Source organism: Rosa rugosa, chromosome 1 (assembly GCF_958449725.1).
Source record: "Rosa rugosa chromosome 1, drRosRugo1.1, whole genome shotgun sequence".
NCBI classification, from domain to species: Eukaryota; Viridiplantae; Streptophyta; class Magnoliopsida; order Rosales; family Rosaceae; genus Rosa; species Rosa rugosa.
This window is the reverse complement of record NC_084820.1, coordinates 66,614,720-66,638,989: the sequence shown is the minus strand read 5'-3', so window position 1 is coordinate 66,638,989 and position 24,270 is coordinate 66,614,720. Positions and strand designations below refer to the sequence as shown.

The 24,270-nt window shown below is 38.9% G+C and overlaps 1 protein-coding gene and 1 pseudogene across 1 annotated transcript; one reads left to right on the top strand and one right to left on the bottom strand.

The window, feature by feature from the left end:
* The first annotated feature begins 1,687 nt into the window (after positions 1–1,687).
* On the top strand, positions 1,688–5,663 carry LOC133726272 (uncharacterized; annotated as a pseudogene).
* Positions 5,664–16,167: 10,504 nt separating this feature from the next.
* LOC133733441 (uncharacterized) lies at positions 16,168–24,074 on the bottom strand. Its single transcript, XM_062161061.1, has 2 exons — positions 19,811–24,074; positions 16,168–19,028 (listed from the first exon to the last, which is right to left on the bottom strand). Exons 1-2 carry the CDS (start codon positions 22,376–22,378, stop codon positions 16,470–16,472), a joined length of 5,127 nt encoding a protein of 1,708 aa, XP_062017045.1. The 5' UTR covers positions 22,379–24,074; the 3' UTR covers positions 16,168–16,469.
* Between the last annotated feature and the right edge of the window lie 196 nt (positions 24,075–24,270).

Genomic DNA, 24,270 nt, shown 5'->3' with positions numbered 1-24,270 from the left:
TTTTTTGATCAATAGGACAATTTCAATCATACGTTGTAAAAGACCGCAGGGCGGATGTAAGTGGAAGGCTGTCTGGGCTATAGCCTAGACAAGATTTGGGCCCAAAATGTCTCAAGACGTATAGGTATATTTGCCTCAGCCCACAGTAGCCCAAAGGGAGGAAAGAAAAGAAAGGAAAAAAAAAAAAAAAACCTTATCTGCAACCTCCCTCACCTCCTCGGACGCGCAGCGCACTTCGAGCCCTCGCCTAGTTGCCTCCTTGGACGCACAGCGGCGCAGCAGGTCGATGAGATGCAGCCAGTTCTTCTCTTCGTGATGTTAGGTCGAGTTCTTCTTCCTGTACTGATTTTCATTGCAGACTTGCAGTCATCTTCTCCGGCTTTCCCCATTCAAGCTTGCTTTGTTTTCTGAGTTGCTCCAAAACGGGAGGCATTTCTTTTCTTTTCTGCTAAGTCTCTTGATTTGTGCTGTTTGTTTGTTCGGAACTGTTATCACCTATCTGATGCCTCTTCCCTATGCTCTCTGATATATGCAATTATCTGAATGATGGTTGTTTTATTGAAAATTGAAATGAAGATTGATGTTGATTCTTATGCATATCAGCATATGGTTATCAAATTGATTTGGTTTATATGGAGCAGGGTGGTGAAAGTGAGGTTAGTGATGACTATAGGCAGATGAGTGGAAGTGGGTGTCTCAGGTCCTTGATGGTCACTGTAAAGTGTAAACCAATGCCACAAGCCTATGTTCTTCCACAGCTACCGGCTTGATTTCAGAATCAAACCCACCTCAACTATCAATCTTTGCAAGGTAATCACTCTTTCTTTCGCAATTCTCCTGGGCACAAAAGGAATAGAATACCGTCTTTTGACTTGTTCTGGGTCTTCTAAGTTTTGTTTTATTTAATTTTTTGAATTTCTGCAGCACTTTTATGGGAGTGTAATCAGTTTGTGCTTGGCGGAATATAGTAATGCAGCCAATGCTCGTGTTTCGGATGATTATCTAGTTCATCAAAATGATTTCATCAAAATGAAGGTGGTCCAAAGGGGATCGATTTGTTGCATTTTATGGAAGCACGTTGCATTCGTGCCAATTCTCAGACATATATTTGGTTTTTAGAAGGGTTCTTGAGTTTTGGGTGACTGAGAATTCTGTTAATGACTGAGAAATTTTTGTGCACTTATAATTACCCTAAACGGGTTTTAGATCCTGGATCCACCACTAAAGACCTACACAAGTTGGGTAGCAAACTAGCATTGGGTATGTGCAACTTGACAAAGCAATGAAGTAATGAAGAGGGACCAACAATAAGCGTCCCATAAAGCCAAAAACTCAAAGATACATCATTGAGATCCATCAACAACAAACGAACTGAACATTGTACGTACAACATAATCTTGCAAATTATTTGCAAAATTGGAAGAATTCCTTGAAATGGCAGAAGAAGACTAGGGTACAAAAAATACCCTAGACTAGTTCATAAACTTGTAAAAATATCGTAGGTGGAGTAATTACCTCTAATAGAACTAAAATTACCCAAAAAATAACTCTATTTACCACAATGACAACAAAATTGTCATCAAATATGTAAATGAGTGTATCACATACATGTAAGTACGGTAGAATTTTCCATATTCTTGTAGAGTCTTTTTGCCTCATTATCACAACACCAGCAAACTACTAATCTGTTGGTTGTTTGGAATTTTCTTTTTAGTTGATCAGCTGGTTCATCTGGACAAATGAAACTTTTATTGTTTATGATGAATTTAATTTAGAGCTAAACTGAGAATAAGTAGGTCATCATCCTTCAAATCAATAGATCGTATGTAAAGAATTTTTTATCAACAGGACAATTTCATTGTAAAAGAGTAAAAGACCTACATAAGTTAGGGTAGCAATGAAGTAATGAAGTGGGACCAACAATAAACGTCCCATAAAGCCAAAAACTCATAGAGACATCACTGAGATCCATCAACAACAAAAGAACTGAACATTGTGTACAACATAATCTTGCAAATTACTGACAAAATTGGAAGAATTCCTTTGAAATGGCAAAAGGAGACTAGGGTTTTGATAGGTGCACATAAAGTAGGAGCAAATGATATATCATTATATCCTTGTTCAAAATTACATCATCACACTACTCACTTGGATTGAAGAACACAACATATATAGTTACAAACTGAGTTGAGATCATTGAACACAAATGCACTACATCAACAATCTTGCTCATCGATCATATATGATCGAATCATCTTCCATTGGGATCGTAGATCTCAGAGAATACTGTACCTGACAACCCTTTAATGGAAGGATGATGATCGTGGACGAGCATGTTAAAAGACTGTGACGAAGCCATACAATGTGTGGAAAACGCCAGGTGGTTCGATTTGGTGTCACTTATGCTAACTTCAGCTGATGTGATACTATAAAAGGTCTCAGACAAAGGTACAGTAAACTATTGTCTTTCTAATTCCTTTTTAGCAGTTGGAGGTTCAGTGTTGCATGACTGCATGATACAATGACATATCTACTATTTAGCTAGTGATGTGAACTGCATGCTGTTGATGGTCCAGAGTTTTTATTTCTACGCTTATTGCATCAATATAGTAATAACCCTTGCTTCAAGCTTAGCCACTGTTTTTTGGTTAGTGACTAGCCCTTATGGTTACAAAGATTGCTAATGTCTTTACAACAGTGGAAATTGTAATAGGATTGGATCATATGATCACTAGTGATCGCCTCCTGCAACTCTAACAATAAGCAAATGATAGTTGAATGGTGACAAGTGTTTGTTTTTATCGTCAATGTTCATCTATCTTTGGTTTAACATACAAGAATTCATGTTGTTTTGTTCGCAGATCTTGAGTGCATCTTCACTGTTGTCTGCAATGTTGTTACAAATTCTGAAAGTCTAGATGAAATACGTCAGATGGCAGAACATATATCTGGAAAGGTTACAGAGCAACCAAGTGACAAACCTGCATCGCGCTTGAAGATGTAATAGACCATTGTGATTGTGACATTTGCTTATATGATTCTGAATGTACTTCTCATTTTTATTACAGTTTGTTCAATCTGTACAACCTACTGGAGGACCCATATAGTCGGTTCTCTGTTTACTTGAGCGCTCTAAATTTGGCCATCAATGGAAAGGTCACTGCGCATGTCCTTCCTTCATTCAAACAGACCTATAGTTTCTTGAAAGAGTGGAATATTGGGGTCTCGGACCAGAGGCAGCTATTTCTTACCATATCTAAAATTTTAAAAGAACATAAAAGGTATCCTATGCGTAGCCCTTTCCTATGAAGTTTTATTTTTATGTAAATGCCTTCTCTAAATTAGTTATAAAAAAAATTATTATTTCTTTGTTGTATTTTCAGCTTGGCAAAGGAGTCTTTCACGTTCCTAAATAAGTACTTGGCAACATTTTCTGGCGAAGATGCACATGTTTTGGGCCAAGCCAAGGATGAGGCTGTTCGCAATTGTGGAATTTGTGAAGACACCAGACATATTTCAGATATTGTAATGTCTTGTGGAATTTCAAAGATGTTGCATAGCACTTTCTTAGTCCTATTTCTACTTTGTGCATGTTCATCCTAGTTACTTGTAATTTTTTTTTTTGTTTGAATATATTCCAATTTTATGAGGTAGACTCAGGTTACCAACATAAGCAGTTTAAAATTGATTTGGAGCCATTTAGTGTCATCTGCAGTTACATATAAGTCTTTGTTTAGATTTTAGACATTGGTCTCTATAAGCGAGAGGAAGTGCTGGCTTAAGGTCAGCCGTTTCAAACCTCTAGATAATTGGCATTTGGCTCAGATGTTCAGCGTCTTTCTAGTAGGATTGTCTTTCACGGTAGTTTTTCTGGTTTTTATTGGACCTTAGTCAAGTTCCTTATTTTTCTTTCTTTGGGAAAGAAATTCCTCACGGGTCGGTTGTTCAGAAAATTGATTTTTGTTTGCGTTGTTACATTGCAGTGTGATTTTCCAGATATGCCTGCTGTAGCGCAGTTGGAGAAGGATGCTAAACATGCATTGGCATATCAGCTTTTGAAGGTATTTTTGACCCAGAGGCTGGATGCGTACTTGGAGTTTCAGGCAGCAAATTCTACTCTGCTACAAAGCTATGGTAAAATTTTAGTTCCACGTCATTCATAAATCTGGGTTATTGCTGTGTTCTTCAATAGTAGATGTATTCTAATTGCTTACTAAGGGTGCTTGTTGACATTTTGCAGGTCTGGTCCATGAAGATTGTATACTAAGATGAGTTTGATTTCATTGGTAGATCTTGGCTCTGATGAATCTGGAAGAATTCCTGATAGTCTCATCAGAGATACACTTCAGGTTGGTTTGGATTACCTTTTCTGGTCCTACTGGTTTTCCTTTCTCATCTTGTTAATAATATTTATGCACTCTTCCGACAGATTAATGATGAAGTGGAACCTTGGGTGGTTAAGGCTATAACAGCTAAGTTACTGGGCTGTAAGATGGACCAGATGAATGAAGTTGTAATTGTAACGTAAGTTTGTGTTTCTTGTAATAAATATATGTTTTAAGGTTCATTGTTTTTGGCATATCTAAGTTCACCTTTGTGTAATCTGTTTTTAATGCTTGGTCTGCAGCCGCTCTACTCAGCGTGTGTTTGGCAAGGAGCAATTGGCGTACCCTTAAGACAAAGCTAGCATCTTGGAGGGTAAGTAGCTGCCTTCAGTGCTTAATCTTTTAGTTGTCATTTTGCAGTCTTTTGTCGAAATTTGTTCTACTGTGTATCAATCAGTGACAAAATTCTAATTTCAGGGCAATATTGCCCGTCATCAGCACTTTTCAAGCTAACAGGCCAGCTGAAGATGGTGCCCAGGCAGCTCAAGGCTTGGTTTGTTAGGATGCTCTTTTTTTTCTCTCTCTTTTCCCTTGTAGTTAGTGTAGACCATATGATGTGACGATCCAAATGTCTTGGAATTTTTGACGGATAGTATTTTGTTATATCTATAAATCTGTTATCACTCTAGACTTTTCTAATGGTGAATGACTGCTGGGCTTATACACCTAACTGTGAACAACACTTGGATGTCAGTTGCAGAGAATCTTGATGAGTCTGCAAACACATCTGGTATCGAAATGTGAATCGAGAACTCTAAACTCCAATTCCCAATTCACATCAAAACGCAACCGCAAGAAGCCCTAAATCCTACCAAGATACAGTTTCTGGTAACATGGGTGATCTCTAGGAATTCAAAGTCTTTAGCTTTTGTTCTGTATCAGTTGAGAGATATGCAGGTTATACTGTATTCTTTTCACTTTGAATCGAATTTGGTTTGGAAAAGCAGAATTTCGAATTTGGTTTGGAAAAGCAGAATTTAAGTTTTTTCTGCTTGTTTATCAATAGGAGTTGAGATTTTAGGCGATTTACTACATATTTTGCAAGTGAAGTTAATTTAGTATCTTGCAATGTTCTTCAGGTTCTGGTTCTTATGCTTCCCATAATGTTCATCTTGATATTTATACTGAAATTTTGTGCAATTACAAAGGCTTTACCGTTTTATGCTTTCTATATGACTATTGAGTGCTCATAAGTCATAACATCAGACATTTGTGTTTGACTCGACTGGAAATAGTCGCTTCTGAAATTCTATACATTGGAGATACTTATGGGAATTTTGCAAACACCACTACAATAACATGATTTAAGGACACCTAAACCGTGTCCTTAAATACATACAAGGACACGTTAAAAAACGTGTCCTCTATCCGGGTGTCATTGTAAGTCCCAAACAAGGACACCGAAAATGTGTCCTCTTATCCATACGAGGACACAGTTTATGTGTCCTAATAGCTGTGTACGTGGTGTCCTTAAATGTATAAGAGGACACCTAAATTGCATCCTTATATTATCAAATAAGTGTCCTCTTTTCTATATAAGGACACAAATTGTGTCCTAAAAACTCTGAAAATGGAGTCCTTAAATCCATAAGAGGACACAGAAAATAAACTCTCATGTGTCCTCTTTTCTATTCTAGGACACTCAAATTGTGTCCTCAAATATTTGAAAATGGAGTCCTTAAATCAATAAGATGACACAACAAATACACTATCAAGTGTGTCCTCTTTTCTATATAAGAACACACAAATTGTGTCCTCAAGTACCTGTAAATGTAGTCCTTAAATTCATAAGAGGACACAAAAATACATTCTCATATGTGTCATGTTTTTTATACTAAGACACATAAATTATATTCTCAAAGTTCTGAAAATTGTGTCATTAAATCCACAAGGGAAAACGTTCTCATATTATAAAAATTGTGCGCATAACATCGAGTATACATCAAACAAGTCCATATAAACCTAAGATTCAAAACATGCAGCCTGCAAAAAGCACAAGTCCAACACTAGATCAAATGTACTACAACTGATTTGAAGCTAACTAGCTACCTAATTCAAAGCACTAGCTGCTAGGTAGCTGCTGCTGCTGCTGCTGCTGCATATATATACACCATCCAAAACAAGTATTAATACCTGCAAAGACAACAAGTCCAACATCCAGAATTAACTTATTACTACATTTGAAATTATGCTATTAGTACTAAGGTAAACATAACTACTACTTAGTGTAACGCATAAAATCACAGAGTCAAAGTTTTTTGAAATAGTGTTCACTAACTCAATCTTCTCTATAATTACCTTGGCATATTTTAATTTTCCTTTTCATGATGTGACTGTGTGTTATCCACCAATGCTGAAATTCGCAGACGGATTTTGAACTGATACATATGGTGAATGATGTCTGGGATAGTGAGCGAAGAACAAATAAAGTTACTTTTGCACCAAACGACCAATACTGCCAAGCTAATTGAACATTCAGTATTATTCTAAAACTCACTCTAACTTGAGCTCATCAAGAGCAGGACTCAATGAAGCTCAAGCTCAAGCTTATTCACCAATCTCCATGGCATCAACTGAAAATCCAAGGGATGCAAAAATTGCCACCAAAGTGGTTAGACAAAATCTGTCATGTAAGGCAGAATCCAGAAGTTTTATTCTACTTCGATTTTGAAATTGCAAGAGGGTAGCAGAAGTAATCCTAATCATTAATCAAGGAGTACTTCCATATCAGAGAGAATCAAAACTTTCCCTGCTTTCTTTCAGCCAAAACTCTCACAAAATCGATAAGAACACAAATCACAATTGAATTCCATACAACCAAATCTAAATAACAGAGAAATAAGTTGAAAAAAATCACCTCAGGAACACTTTCAGCTGCTTCAAAAAAGCTTTCCCTATCTGAAACCAAATAACACTGTCAGTGAGTATAAAATCCTAACAAATTTGGAGAACCAAACCAAATAGTACCAAACATTAAAATGTGAATAAAATCAAAGTAAAAACTTAAGATTTCAGAGTTTTCCATTCAAAACGATGAACTTAAGCATTTACTAAACAATAATAAAAAAATAAAAAATAAATAAAAATGCATGTTTGTTGACAAACATATGAATTTGAAGTTTGCTGACAATTTAGTAAAAGATGGAGCTTTATCATATTGTTAATAGAAGAACTCAGATAGAATCAAAGGTACATGCAATTAAACAAAATATTATGATGCAGAGAGAAAAAGAGGGCATTGCAGTAAAGAGATTATGATCTAAGTGGCCAAAATTCATTGAAATTAATGTAGCTTTGTGTGATTTGCTGGCCATTGCAATAGCAAACCATAACGCTTGCATAGCTACGGCTTAGTTAATATCGCTGTGTTCTTCGTGTTTGGTCTTATGCAGCTGTTACTTATGTTCGGATTTTAGAAGTTCTTGTTTCCCTTTATTAATAAACATAAATACTTGAGAAGCTCCCAACTAATAATCATCATCAGATTGGCCACAAAAGATTGGAAATATAATTTGATAATGTATGTCAACTAAAGAAATGTAGAACAGTAGAAAAGGAAAGGAAAAAAACTGTCAAAAGAGAAAACCAAAGGAAATTAACAAAAAGACTTTTCTACAGAACATTATACTAACATCAAATTAAAGGAAAAAAAGGGTCACTAAATGCCCATTCAGTTGAATTTGAGTAATATCAAGTGATAAACAACCAATTAAAAAGATACTACTTACCATTCCAAAGTAAAAACATCATGGCAAGAGCTGCTACTGTAGACACTCCTGCACCTGACAATGATGCTTCTGTCAAATGTCTTGGAATTTTTCTGCACATAGGGTAGGCTGTAGTATATATATTATTTTAAAGGGCAAGTCATTTCGGCTATTTTTTATTTATATATCTACCTTTTTTTCTGCTTTCAAATAGACACACCAAACCTCAGATCACTATGTAGAACTAATATCAGCTTCTTGAATCATTCCAACATCATTTGCACCATCACCAATTGCTAATGTAGTCTTCCCAGTTCCTTGTCTTACTAACCTCGTTACCTAGTGCCAAAAAAACTGAACAAATCAAGACACGGCACACTGCTATACATACCCATATTGATAAGTACATACCCATATTGATAAGGATATAGTTCATTTGACAATTGAAATTAGAAAAATGAGATTTTGGAATAGAAAGCAACAAAAATTCTTACCAATGCCTTCTGCTTAGGGGAGACACGACAGCATATGACAGATGCACAATCAACAGCTAATTCCAAGAATAGATGCTTCATATCAGCGTCCAAAGCATAGGTCAAAGTTTTTCCATCAATAATTAGTGCAAACGCTGCATGTGGATCTGTTTCCAACTTGATCATTTGAGAGGCATTTGTAATTTGATTCAAAATGTTGTCTCTCACAGCCTCATCATTATTCACGGCAGTGCTTTCTACTTAAATGGTTAGAGACAAACCCTATGTTGATTGCAGTTTCCATCTTATCCCCTGTCAACACCCAGATCTTGAGACCAGCTTGTGCAAGATTGTCTATGCATTGGGGCACCTAAGAGAATAAAAAATGGTACTAAGTTGCCGTAAATCAAAGAGGCAGTTCCTTATTTACTACTGTAATAAGAAGCTTATCTTATCCCTTTTTGCAATTTGCCCTCCACAGCTGTAGGCTGTAGCACCAACCATGATCAAGTCTTTTTCCATCTTCTCTGCTACTAGCTCGAGCATCACCTCCCTATCAGCCCCAATAGATGATTTTGCTTTCTGAAATTCGTTGTTCCAAGCAGAATACTCGGACTCCTCAAGCTTTTTATAAGCAAGTGCCAACGTACGCAACCCAGCTTCTCCATATTCATTCAAATGCTTGGTACTAGCTTCCTCATAAATTCTTCCATTCTTTGACAGTCGATCAAAAAATATGAAGAACTAAAAAAGCTAAAAAAAACAAATTCAAGAGTAAAAAATAAAAGAAAATAAAAAAACATAAGAAGCAACTTACCCAAATAGGCAAAGAAGAGCCAATCGATGCATGCAGAGTGAACAACAAAACCGGAGAGCAGCAACAGCAACAGGAAGAGAGTGAATAGCAAAAGCTGAAACAAAATTTAAAAAAATTAAAAATCGATTGGACCTGAATCTTCCAAAATCAAAACAATGTTCCAATACAAAATAGAACACAAACTACTCACCGAAATCAGCAAATAGGAAGCCCCCAGCAGCAAAAAAGAAGAGGTTCTAGACAAAAGAGAAATCGAATAGACTTCCAGTTGTAAACTCGTATCAAGAGGCATCAATTCATTAACACTGCAAAATATACACAATGGCATATCAATCTCACTAATGACTTCAATAAAAGTTTATATTTTTAAGCCCAAATTAGTATCACTACATGTGTAAGATTAATTCAATTTAGGCACCATCTAGTTTAGTACTTCCTACTTGTTTACTACTAAGACTAGAAGCTGGCAGATCATGTTCAATTACAAGAACCCACAGAGATATATATGCAATCGCTGCTTTTCCAATTCCACCCCATGCCCCAAATCCCAATACATGCGAAACATCTTCCTATCAAAAATGGGTTCGGAACCTCAACATGCTGCAATAAGACATTCAGTGCTATCAAATTTTTCCCAGAATCTCCCAACCCAAGACACAAGCATAACAAGAAATTAGAAAAAATAAGGATCGAGTAACCTCCAAATTCAACTAACCTCACTAACCACTGAACCCATGATATGTCTCATCAATTCATCAATTCATCATCCTTTGGTTGGTGGATTGTAACAAGATCAGGTAGAGGAGTCATGGGTCCTTGCTTGCCATTGGGATCCCAGTCAAGCATGATCTTGACCTTAATGAACACCCTGCCTAAGGAGAATATGTCTCACAGCTGCGTCAATGTACTCATTAACTGGCTGACCAGAAGAAATCATGTAATTATATAAACAAAAACAGTATTCAACATTCAACAACCATTCACAGAGGCCAAAACAGATGCAAATGCAATTCAATTAATCAATCGATTCAATTCCCATTAACAGAGGCCAAAACAGATGCAAATATTCAATTCAATCAATCAATCGATTCAATTCTCATTCACAGAGGCCAAAACAAATGCAATTCAATTATTAATTAATCAATTGATTCAATTCCCATCCAAAATAGATACAGAGGCCAAATATTGATATTTCAAAACAGATACAGTAAGCAAAGTCGTCCAACACAGCTCGAACCCAGCAACTTAATTGAACCCAGAAACACCACAGCCCAAAATCAAAAACTTAAGAATGAGAAACTTAATCGAACCCAGCAACTTAACAAGAGATTCAAGAAATTCGAACCCATAAATTGAGCTTGAAGAATCACCTAACTTGAACCCAGAAATCGAACCCAAATTTCTCCAAGCTTGAGTCACCGAGCTTCACAGAATCACAGCTTGAGGAAGAGTCGAAGAGAGCAAACCAAGAGTGAAGAGTTCGAGCCTTCGACTGAAAAGTGTAAACCCAGAAATTGTGAGATTGTGAGAATCATGATTCATGAGAGAGGCAGCAAATCAACTAAAAGTCTAAAACCCAGAAATTCAACTTACCAGCGAGGTAGCAAATCAACAATGTCACCGGCGACTGAGAGTAGAGGGGCCGTGCAGCTGTGCCGGAGAGAGAGAGAGAGAGGAGAGACGACGTATCGTCGTTTTGATTTTGAACCCAAGAACCCTCACACCATTACTACGAGTTGGACCTTGTTGCGAGTCACCTTGTAGTCGCCACCTCCTCCACCGACTCGAATCAGCTCGAAGCTCCTTTCAGATCGAGTTTCTTTTTTTTGTTCTAAAAACTGGAAATAGATTAAAAGAAACATCATCTTTCCTCTTCTAGTGGGTTTTAATTGAAGAGGGAAGTCGAAAATTTGGGGAGGAGGGAAGTGAAATTTGGGAGGGAGGAAGCGAAATTTGGGGAGGGAGAGGGCTCGGGCGCGAAAGCAAATTTTGGAGTTGTTTTGGAGCAGTAAACTGAAATTGGCTTATTTAGGACACCACATTCAAGAGGCCGGCTGTGTCCTCCGAATAGTCTCAACCCTCTAAATAATCTCATTTATATGTGAGTGTCCTTATAACCCTTCAAGGACACCACATGAATAATGTGTCCTTGATAGGTGTCCTTATAGCATATAATTGTAGTAGTGATGATAATTTAGAATGCACTGTTATCTGATTTGAATACTCACTTCAATTGATATTGCATTGCTGGGTTTAGATTCATTGAAATCTTAGACGTAGCGTATTACTTACTGTAATACCTTACAACTGGCATTGTATTCCAGAGAAAATTGTTGGAAACAGTCTCATCTCCCACTTGGGTTGTTGATCTCAGAAAAGATGGAGTGAAAGGTGTTTTGATGGACAGGCAAAGCTCTCTCTCTGATGTTTTGTCCTTTTGTAACGCAGGACTTGATCAGCGTAGACTTGCAACAGACTAGAAAAAGAGAAGACTGGTCCCTAAATCAGAGATTGTTGGTTAATACGAGACATTAACAAACACTTATTTTTCATTTTTACTCCTACAAATTCTTTTTCGACCTTTAATAAACACTGATTGGTTAGTTGAGCAATGTGTTTTGCAGAACCAACTCCCTCTGTGATCTATATTTACATACCAATTCTTTATCTGCGCATTCTCTCCAATTGATGAGTTTTCTCATTTCACGTAAACAACCGTGTCATGACAGTATTTGCAAGGATTATAATCTTTCACATCCATGTAAACTCCAAAGTAGGGCTTGCATTAAACAAAAGAAAGAAAGGAAAACTGGGGTCTATGATGGGTTGTTGTATAATCTTTTCATCCAGCATCTACGGCAGTGATTTTAGTCTTGGAAAGTTCAGAGCTTTATTTTGTGAAGTCTTTTGTATTATTGTGGAAGTCTTTTTTCCTTTTTTGCTTTAGTTGTCGAGTCCATTGTGTTAGTGGATTCTTTAACGAAGAGGAAGGTTTTCGAGCCAGTAATGCCAACACCTCCTAATATAAAACCTATTGACTAATGGGTCTTCGTTAGAAAGCGTGATGAGAAAAAGAGATGGCAATCTCGCCTTATGGCGCAAGGCTTCTGGCAAAACGCCCTGGAATCGACTACGATGAGACATATTCTCTCGTAATGGATGTCATTGCACTCCACTACCCTGTCAGTTTGGTAGTTTCCGAATAACTGAAAATGCAGCTTACAAATGTGGTCACTACGTATCTTTATGGGGATCTAGATACGGAATATACATGAAGGTTCATGGTGAACTTCATTTACCCAAGTCAAGTGGCTCTAGACCACGGAGCGCGTTTACAATAAGGTTGAAACACTCACTAAGATGACTACTTGATTGGGAGGGGATATGCCCGCGCGTTTTCATAACAAGTTCCGGATTCTATCGCGGTTCATGTTGGACATGATCTTCATTGGAAGCACTTAAAGAGTTAAGGATCGGAAAACCGCTGAACACTTGAAATCCGATTTTGAGATGAAGGATTATGGGAGAACACGATTATGTCTCGGTTTGGAACTTGAGCATCGTGTTGATAGATGCTTAGGCATTTTGACAAGGTCAAGCCTTCAAGCACCCCCATGATCGTCCGTAGTCTTGATACTAAAAAGGATCCTCTTCGTTCGAAGGATGATAACGAAGATGCGCTAGGGGCAGAAATGCCCTAGTTAAGTACAATAGGCGCATTATTGTACCTAGCTCAATGCACAAGACCGGACATCTCATTTGCCATGAACTTGTTAGCTAAGGTATAGCTCTGCGCCAACGAGATGCCATTGGATTGGTGTAAAAGTTATTTTTCGGTACTTGAGATGTACGATTGATATGAGCTTGTTCTATCCCTACAAAGAGATGATGGATTCGGACCCATCACACACCAGGAAAGCCGCCAACACTGGCCTGCGTCCACTATCCCCATCAAAAAACGACATGTGTTTTGGAAAGTTTTGCTGATGTTGGGTATCTCTCTGACCCATACAAAAGTCATTCCCAAACTGGTTAAGTGTTCACCATGGGTAAAGACCATGATATCTTGGAGGTCTACAGAACAGACCCTAGTCGCTATATCTTCGAACAATGCAGAGATCATTGCTCTTCATGAAGTGGTTCGTGAATGTATATGGATTGGATCCATAATTACGCATGTTCGAAAAATTGTGGTTTGAAGTCTACCATAGATGAGCCTACGAGCATTTAGGATAATGCTGCTTGTTTTGAACAAATGAAGCAAGGCTACATCAAAAGCGACAACACCAAGGATAATCAGCAACAACAAACTCTCCTCAAGATCAAAGTGAACTAGGTTCAATTTGAGGACAGTGTGGCAGGCTTGCTCACTAAGTCATTGCCTAAATTCCACTTTCGAGGAACATGTTAGTAGCATCGTTTGCGGAAGTTATCTGAACTCCCATGACCGTAGTCATCAGGGGGAGATGCAGACATCAGGGGGAGATGTCTACATGTATGGTCTCGAAACGTGAAGGGTGTGTTGTGCTCGTTTTCCCCTTCGACCGAGGTTATTTTTGTCCCACTGAGTTTTTGTTACTCGGCAAAGTTTTTAATGAGGCAACGAGAGGAGCACCACGTTTGGGCGACACAAGGGGGAGTGTTCAAGTAAATCCAGAATATGTGTCTGGCCCAAACTCAAGGTTACTTGCTCTAGTTGAAATAGGGTTTATATTAGAGATATTCTCGGAGAATCTTAGGAGATATCCAATCAATGTACGATTATGTTTCCATGTACAACTCTATCTCTATGCTTGTAATCCTCTATATAAAGAGGCCCCTATTATCAATGAAAGCACGACTCTATTCTCTCCCAATTTCAGTTTTCCTTAAACAGAAATAACTTTCTCTTGCTGAAATATCAATAAAGGATAAACAATTATGAACTCAAAAAAAGGTGAGAAAATAAACGACTTGGTTGCTTCTCATGACAAAACCCATTCAAAGTTTTCAGTATAGCTGCAAATGCACACAATAAATTTATCAATTAGTCATCTACGAATCAAATATAAAAGATATGTTAAAAGATTATATCATCTGACAAAGATCAATCTGTATCACTAATTTTTCACTTATCAAAATTAGCAAATCGTTATAACTAACATAATCCTAACACAATTTCTCAAATCCTAACTAAAACTCTGAATTCATTAGACATCTTATAGAACTCAATCAACAACATAATGTTAAAACCCACAACACTAATTTACAAACAAATATCAAGACAAATTTTTCATGATATACAGCAACTGAAACATAGGTAGGTGAAGGTTCCCTGATTGAAATTTCTGGAGGAGAAGGGGGGCATGATCATTGAATCTAATGGGCAGTACTTGACGATTCGACTTTTTTTGCAATTGGAAAAGGTCTTAGAGCAACTCCAACAGCTTTCCTATAATTTCTACATTATGGGGAAGCAAAAGCCAAAGCTTTAGCCTCTTTTTCTTCTCCAACTCCAACAGATTCCCTATTTTACAGCAATCTCTAAAATCTCCATATTCTTCCTTAAAATTTTAGAGATTGCTGTAAATATAGGGAATTTGATTTTCTCTTTCCTCACTTTCCCTAAAATAGGGATAGTTATAGAGAATTTGTTGGAGCAAAAGAGGCTCATTTTTCCTTAAAGTAGAGAAAAATCAAAATATGGGGAAGCTGTTGGAGTTGCTCTTATATCACATTTGAAGACTCTCTGTTAAGAGTAGCACTTCTTTTGAATATAATCGTTTATCTTTAATTTAAAATATTTAGTTGTTTTATTTTAATTGACAAAATGAAGTCTTGATAAATGATAATGTAAATTATATAAACACGGTCAATTGTTTGGGCCAAAATATAATAAAATCGTTCATTATGAATACATAGCAGAAATATAATTATTTTAAGTAGACTAGTCAAAAAGTCTATTATGTGGATGCATCACATTAATTCCGTTCACAAGACATGTACTGATTCGAGACTATATAATCGTTTATCTTTAATTTAAAATATTTAGTTGTTTTATTTTAATTGACAAAATGAAGTCTTGATAAATGATAATGTAAATTATATAAACACAGTCAATTGTTTGGGCCAAAATAGAATAAAATCGTCCATTTTGAATATCCGGGCAAAAATTCAGGTTGGTTTACTTGGCACCCAAATCCAGCGCGAAAATAGTAGCGTTAACGGTGTCGTTTCCTCGCTGGTTAGGCGCGAAAATTGAAATAGAGTAAAAATGTCGTTCTATCGTATTCGCAGAGCCAAATTACCAAAATAACCCTCCCTAATATGCTCATCCTTAGCCTCTTCGCTTCGGCCAAATCAAAACCCCCAATTCACAGCATCACATCGAAACGGCACCGTTTCCTACTCCGACGTTTGCTTGCCGAGACGAGAGTAACAGAAATCGGAAAATGGGTAATCTGGGAGGAGTACTTTGGTGCTCTCAGGAACTCAAAGTTTGTAGCTTTTCTAGGTATCATCACTTCTGGGATATGCAGGTGAATCCATGTAATTTCGATTTGAATTCAAATTTTGGAAAAGCAGAAAATTAATCCTCTTTGCTTTTGTTATAATTTGAATTGGAATTGGAATTGGGAAGATTTGGTCGTTGGTTGGGAACTTCTGATTTTCGGCGATCACAGGTGTGTTAGTTTAGACCACTCTCTTTGTTATGAATTATAGATAGGAGGTTGTACCAGTAATAATGACTCATTATTTGCCATTTGGACTTTTGAATGAAATGTGTAGGAAATTTTGACATGAAAAGAGTCATGTCATCACAAATGTATTATCATTCTTTACATTCCAAATGATGACTTTCTTTTATCATGAGCAACTCTTCTGTTGCATTCAACAGTAATAAGCTTCATAAACTATATAGTACATTGATGAAAAGTAATGCTAGGACTACCATAGGGATATAGAATCAAGTGTAATGTGCTGGGACTGCAAGTAATTTTGCATTCTATTGTTTTTCCTAGCAAATCCAGTTGAAATACTTAATGTGATAATACTTGCCTGGTATGATTCTGTCCAGATTGCTCTCATTGCTTTGAATTGATGCTCATCATCTCCCACTTGGGTTGTTAATCTCAGAGAAGATTGTCGCGGATATGCATTTAATGGAATCGTTGGTGGCACAACTTTTCTCACTACTGCTTGTTTCAGTTTCGACATTCCTTTCAATGCAGTTGATATTCCCTTCTGCACTCTGCTGAAGCTGCAAGGCAAGCTCAAGCCCCCTAACAACATCAGTCATGGACGGCCGTTCTGTTCCATTATCATGCATGCAACTGATAGCTACCTCAGTAAACTTATTCAGGCACTCGGCTGTGATGTTACCTCTCAAAATTGGATCAATGATTTGATCAATTTCCCCATTTTGATGACAGCTCTTGACCCACTCAGCCAGGCTTGCTTGCCTAATTTCCTCCGTATGTATCACAGCTGGCCTCGCACACAATACTTCACACAACACTACACCGAATGAGTAGACGTCTGATTGAGGAGTCAGATGTTGTGTTCGGAAGTATTCTGGGTCCAGATACCCGAAACTGCCTTTCACCAGAGTGCTGATGTGGGTTTTGGACATGTCATTCGTGCCTTTTGACAGCCCAAAATCTGAAACCTTGGCCACCCAGTTTTCATCCAATAAGATGTTAGTGCTCTTCACGTCACGGTGAATGATGGTGCCCCTGGCACCACTATGAAGGTACTGCAACCCTCGTGCTGCGCCAATACAAATCTGTAGCCGTTCTTTCCAAGGAAGAGGTGGGTTGTCAGTGTTGTAGAGATGGTCCCTGAGTGTCCCACGTGCCATGTAATCATACACTAAGATCATCTCACCTTTATCATTACAATATCCAATCAAAGACACCAAATGGCGATGACGGATTTGGGAGAGCAATTCAATTTCCGTTTTAAACTCATGGGCACCCTGTGATGAATCCGGGTTCAGCCTCTTGACTGCGACAAGGGTTGCCTCGCCATCAACCCGTCCTTTGTAGACATTGCCAAATCCTCCAACTCCAATAATAGAAGTAGCATTGAAGTTTTCAGTGGCGACTTTGATCTCTGGCAGTGGAAAATGACGACAGAAATAAGTCGGTAAAGATGACTTATAGACCTTCATTGACTTCTTTGTCCTATGGCTGGATCTTGAGTCCTTAGCTTTCCATCCTCGCCTGAAGACCAAGAATCCGATCACTGAGAACACAATTATGCTGGACATTACACCAGCAACAATGGCAACTATAGGAGTTGACTCACTCGACTTTTTTGGTCTTCTCACTTGCGGTGAATCAGGATTGCGTGGGGCGTCATATGAGACATTCGAGTCAAGGAGTTTGAAGATTTCGAGCCCATTCAGGATTGCCTCACTATATGAGCTCTTCTCATCTGCTGCAAGAGTGAGAGAGAGATCTACACTCTTTTCATTTTCAGGGCTAGACATGTACACAACGTAGTCTCTGTAAACTGGAATCCCAGTTCCACCACTCCATTGGATTATGTCCGCTCCTTCTTCCACTGTTTGGTTGTCTATGTTGATTTGAAACTTTCTGTCCCCGGACTGGGTAAAACTTGGTTCAAACTCACAGAAATGCAGCCTCACAAGGTAATGAAATGAAGAATCTACCGGAAATCTCCAGGTGAGATTGTAGTTCGTCAACCCGAGGGACCGGCCTGTAAGGTAAACATATGCTGGTGCTGAGTACTGAGGAATTTTAACAAATTTGAGCTGTATGATTGTAGAGTTGTATGATTCCACGCTGATTGTTTCACTTAAACCATCCAAGTATCGAACATCGTGAGAATTCCACTGGCGGTACATGTCTTCATCGGATTGGACGCCAATGTTTTGGGTTACAGAGTCTTGGTCCGGGTCGCCAATGTTTAGTCTGTAGAGCGTCTGCAGAGCCGTGCTGTTTTCGATGCGATACCTGAGTTGGCTGCCTCCGACGTACTGAAACCCATCGCTTTCGGGTGCAGAGTAGTAAAGACTGGTTGGCATCGACACGATTTCAATAGCTGTGATAAGCGCGTAGGCATCTTTGCTTGGACTGAATGTGATGTTGAAAGTCTTTAGACTCTGTTCTTCGTCAACGTTCAAACAGAATTCTGTGTAATACGTGCTAGCATTGAAGTTGTCAAGAAGGGTAAAGTCACCGGCTTTTACAGAGAAGAGAGCGTTGGAGTTGTTGGTGTAGTAATATAGGTCGTCGAAGTACAAGCGAATGAACTTTTGCCCGGCAGTTAGATTGAATCTGTAAGTAAATTCCGAGTAAGAAAGCCGCGCTGTTTCGTTGCGAAACGACCACAACGAAGTACTTATGACTTGGGTGCTGTTACCAATGGGCGAGAATTTTGAATTGATATCTCCACTCCAATTTCTTGAATTATAAGTGCCATAAGCGCCAGTGACAGTCCCGTTAGTGCCACAAGCAAGGGTGATATTTTCCACCGGAATGTACGTAGCTGGCAAATCTCCGGCCACCAAGAGGGTGACAACATACACAAACAGGAAAAGGTAGAGTAGAGTGAGAATTGGTTTCATCGTAAATAGCAAGAAAAAAGAGGGAGAGGTTTTCAGAGGAAAGCTACTTCTAGATATGTATGGCATGTCATTCTCAAAAAAAAAAAGATATGTATGGCATGTTGAAGTTGAACAAATACTTACAGGCCAAAGTTTGCTCAAGTCCTTTAAATTTACAAATGCACCCATCCGTCAATAAAAAGACTTCGAGCAGGAGTGCTTATTTTCTTTTGGAGTAAGAGATGGGATTGACAAATTGATTAATGGGTATTTGGCTATAAATTAGCAGGAAAAGTCTCTCCACCTATGGCCGTTGATCGAAACATGGCTCGAGGACAGGGTAAAGGAACCTCGAATGTAGCTTGGACCACCTTTTTAAGTCTTTGTCTTAATTTAAATAGCTGATGGGTGGTTCTTCTAGCAAAATTTCTAATTTGAACCACTTGTGTTGCATATTTTGACAGGAAAGTCTCCTGTTACCGGCAAAGATTTGACCCTTTTGAACTCTGTCTGTATCTCACTATAGGCTTGAAAAGAAAGGGAAGATGTGTTCGAACAAGACATCCAGCAATTAGAACAAAGGTGTTTATAATTCTTTGGCTCTCTAAATGATGAATGCCTTGTATTTTAGAAACTCTTATGCTACATTTCGCAGTAAAAAATCCACCTGAAAGTTCTACTACATTGGTGATAAGTAAATGGTCAAGCTACTGCAAGGATTTAAATATCTTTAATGTGATTTGGAAGTCATTGCAATCTAGTTTACATTCAATTGGGTTTACTATAGTTTGAGTTGAATATGTAACATATTTTCCCAATACTGATATCATAGTTCTATTCGGATTCATCTGAGTCTTCAAAAAGATGCTCCATCATCTCCCACTTGGATTGTTGATCTCAGAGAAGATTGTCCCAGATATACATGTAATGGAATCTTTGGTCGCACAACTTGGTTCTCCCCTACTTGATTCAGTTTCTACCTTCCTTTCAATGGAGTTGATATCCTTCTCTGGGCTATGATGAATCTGCAACGCAAACACAAGCCCCCTAAGAACATCATCCATCGACGGCCTTTCAACACCATTTTCATGCACACAGCTCATTGCAATCTCAACAAATTTATTCAAGCTCTCGGTTGCAATCTTTCCTGTTAAGCTTGGGTCGATGATTTGATCAAGTTCCCCCTTGTGATGACAGCTTTTGGCCCACTCAGATAAGTTCATTTGCCTCATCTCCTCTGTTATCACAGCCGGCCTTGCACATAGTACCTCAAACAAAACCACACCAAATGAATACACATCGGACTTCTCAGTTAATCTTTGTCGGCGGTAGTATTCTGGGTCTAGATACCCAAAGCTGCCCTTCACTACCGTGCTTATGTGGGTCTTGGACATGTTGGGGCTCCCCATTTTTGACAACCCAAAATCTGAAACCTTGGCCACCCATTTCTCATCCAATAAGATGTTTGTGCTCTTCACGTCACGGTGAATGATGGTTCCCTTGGCACCGCCATGAAGGTACTGCAGCCCTTGAGCCGTGCCAATACAAATCTGAAGCCGTTGTTCCCAAGAAAGAGTTGAGTTATTGGTGTGGTAGAGATGATCACGTAGGGATCCACGGGCCATGTAATCATATACCAAGATCATCTCACCTTTATCAGTACAGTATCCAATGAGTGAAACCAAATGGCGATGACGAAGTTGGGAGAGCAACTCAATTTCTGTCTTGAACTCGTCGGCACCCTGGGATGATTCAGGTTTCAGTCGTTTAATTGCAACGACTTTCGCTCCACCATCAATGCATCCTTTGTACACATTGCCGAATCCTCCAACACCAATAATGGAATTATGATTGAAGTTCTTGGTGGCGGCTTTGATCTCTGCCAGTGAGAAGTAACGACACATATAAGATGGTGAAGAGCTGGGGGTCATTGTTAATTTCATTGTCCTGTGGCTGGAGCCAGACTCCTTGTCTTTCCATCTTTGCCTAAAAATCAAGAATCCAAGGGCAGAGAATACTACTATGCTGGAAACTACACCAGCAGCGATGGCAAGCACAGGACTTGAACTCTTTGAAGTTCTTGGGCTTAGCGGTGTCACCTTTGGGTTGGTGCTGCTTCCGGCTTGAGGGCCTTTTGAGCCGATCAGTTTCAAGATTTCAAGCCCATTCAAGATTGCATTGTTGTATTGAATCATCCAATCCAGTTGGAATGCTTGCAGTGTGATAAAAAGACTTGCCTTCTTTTGCCTTTCTGGGTTGGACAAAACCACCACGTAGTCTCTGTATACTGGTATCCCATTTCCACCACTCCATTCGACTATCTCTGGTTCATCTGTGGCTTGATTATCTATGTAAATTAGAAAAGTCCGCCCTCCAATCTTGGTAATTTCGGGCTCAAGCTCACAAAAATGCAGCCTAACCAGGTAGGGATGGTTAGAATCTACAGGAAATTCCCAGGTGAGATTGTAGCTCTTGTTGTTTGTCTTGTTCTTGTCAATTAAGCGGCCTGTTTGGTAAACTTCTTTCGGCGCACTGTATTCAGGTATTCTGGCAAACTTGAGTTGAATGCTTGGGTTGGACGGTGAAACAGTTAGATTTCTAATTGATTCATCCAAGTAGGTCTCATCCTCACCATCCCAATTGCGATACATTCCAGTATCTTGATTGGATGAGACTGAGCTGCCACCGATGTTGATTCGGTAAACCATCTCCATAACAGTGTTCTCCTCAATAGGAAATCTGTCTCCCCCGCCTATATAATAAGGCGCATTGCTCTGAGGTGCAGTGTAGTAAAGATAGGTCGGCATGGACACAATTTCGATTCCATTGATAAAGGCGTATGCCTGCTTGGCTTTGCTTGGAGTGAATGTGATGTTTAGACTCTGATCCCCATCATTAATGTTCAAGCAGAACTCTCTATATATCGTCTCCACCCCAGAAGCATCCACAGTGGCTGAAGCATTGAAGTCTTGGAAAAGGGTATAGCCGCCGGCTTCGACGGAAAACAGGGCTTTGGAGCGGTCAAAATCAGCATATGAAGCATGGTAGAAATACAAGCGTATGAACTTCAGGCCCGTAGTTAACGAAAATCTGTAAGTGAGTTTGGAGTGAGAAACCCTCGCGGTGGTGTACGGCACTCTGCCTGTGAAGGACGACGATGGTGCTTTTCTGACTTGGGATGTATTGTTACCAACTTGGTCTTGTTCGAAGGGGAAGATTTCTGAGTTGATATCTCCGCTCCAAGTTCGGTTATCAAACTTACTGATTTGGGTGCCGAAATCGCCACAGGCAATAGTGATATCTTCAACCGGAGTGTAGATATGTTGCGAATCACTGGCCACGAGTTGGGAGATGATGTGCAGAAACAGGGAAAGGTAGAGAGGACCAATAATGGGTTTCATGGAATTTACTGTACAAAGGTATTTGTTGGTTAGGTTCTTCATGCTAGAAATCTGTGTATGGTTGGGTTTCTCTGATTCCACTGATTGTAATTTCTTGAGTAGCAAGAGTGGGGCATGATCATCAAAGATTTGCTAGACTATGAAAGCAATGGGGTTGACGAATCTGTCTTCCTTTACTTTATGCGTGTTGATCGAGCTTGCTAGACTATTCTCTGCAAATTGATGTTTTTCGTGTGAGGTCTGCAGATTGAGCAAATTCTACACATACTGGCGCCGATGACTTGTAAAGTCTTTCATTTAAAAAACGACCCGAGTCATTATCAAACATAAATGGGAGGAAGCTATATTGGAATTTACACAGCTTGGAATATTGGAATATTTCAACAAAGACGCACAAGACTTTCACAATTTTATGAGTTCAAAATCACTAACTTACCAATTGATGGAAAAAAATAGAGATTGAATTGAAATGTTACTGATAGAATGTACTACACGTATTTACTACATAATATTATTCACGTACCCTTCTATAGATCTATGATTCTGCTACAAATTAAGATTGCTTCATGGCTTCATCTTGTTAACAATGTTGCTTGTTGATCATCTCCCACCCGGATCGATGTAGGAGAGGATTGTCCCGGTCAACCCTTGGACGGATTTTTTAACCCCACAGCTTTGCTCCCTAGAAGAAGACCCTTGGAAGAGTATACGGAGCGAACTTTGACAGAGAAGAAAGCTTTGGAGCGCTTGAAGTTTGGGTATGAAGCTGGGTGAACTATCGGCCGGCACAGGGAAATATGTATTTAAATTCGAAATGAGATAACCAGCAAGTTGTGTATGGTATTAGGCTAGTTGTGGAGGAGGAAGCTGGTGCTTAATTCTAAGGTGTCACCAAAGGGTGAAAATTCAAAGTTGATATCTCCCGTCCATGTTTCTTTTACTATAGAGATCTTGTATGAGGTTGGAATAGCCACAATGGCATGGACTGTGATATTTTCTACCGGAAGGCAACGAATAACCGGACACGAGTAGGGTGACAATATGAACAAGGAAGGAAAGGTAAAGAGGAGTGGGAGTGATGGTTTGTTGGTAACAGTTTACAGTCACGTTATTGCATACTTGTTGATTGGAAGACTTGCAAAGTCACAATTTGACAAGGCTAGCTAACAAGTCAAAATTTAGTAGCGAAGGCTTGCAATCCACATCGATCAAATAATAAGGGGAGTGAAATCCACACTCCCCAGTTTACAATCCAAACAAAGGAAAGATGTGTACGAACTAGACATCCAACAATAGGAACAAAGGTGTTTATGATTCTTGGCTCTCTAAATGATGAATGCCTTGTATCAGTAACTCTTGTGTTGCATTTTGCAGTAAAAAATCCACATGAAAATTCTACTACATTGGTGATAAGTAACTGGTCAAGATACTACAGGGATTTAGATCTCTTTATGTGATTTGAAAGAGTCATCCCAATCAAGATTACATTCAATTGCGAATCACTGACCACGAATTGAGCTACGATGTGCAGGAACAGGGAAAGGTAGAGGGGACTGGTTTGATGAAATTTACTGTACAAATGTACTTGATGATTAGGTTCTTCATGATAACAGGAGAATTAAGGAAAAGTTGAGGTGTTTGATAGATAGAATCTCCATCACTAATCTGCTTATAGAAATTTGTGTATGGATGGGTTTCTCTGAGTTCAGTGATTGTGGTTTCTCGAATAGGAAGTGGGGCATGATCATCAAAGACTTGCAAGCCAAACTTTTGCTGCATGCCGACATCAGACAACAAGATAATAGACAATGACGACGCAATCAGGGGCGGAAGGAAGTAGAAGGCTATATGGGCATCTTTAGCCCATACCAGCCCAAAGAAAAAAAAAATTATCTGTAAAAGTTGCGTGTATTCCCAGTCTCCCACAACAGCTC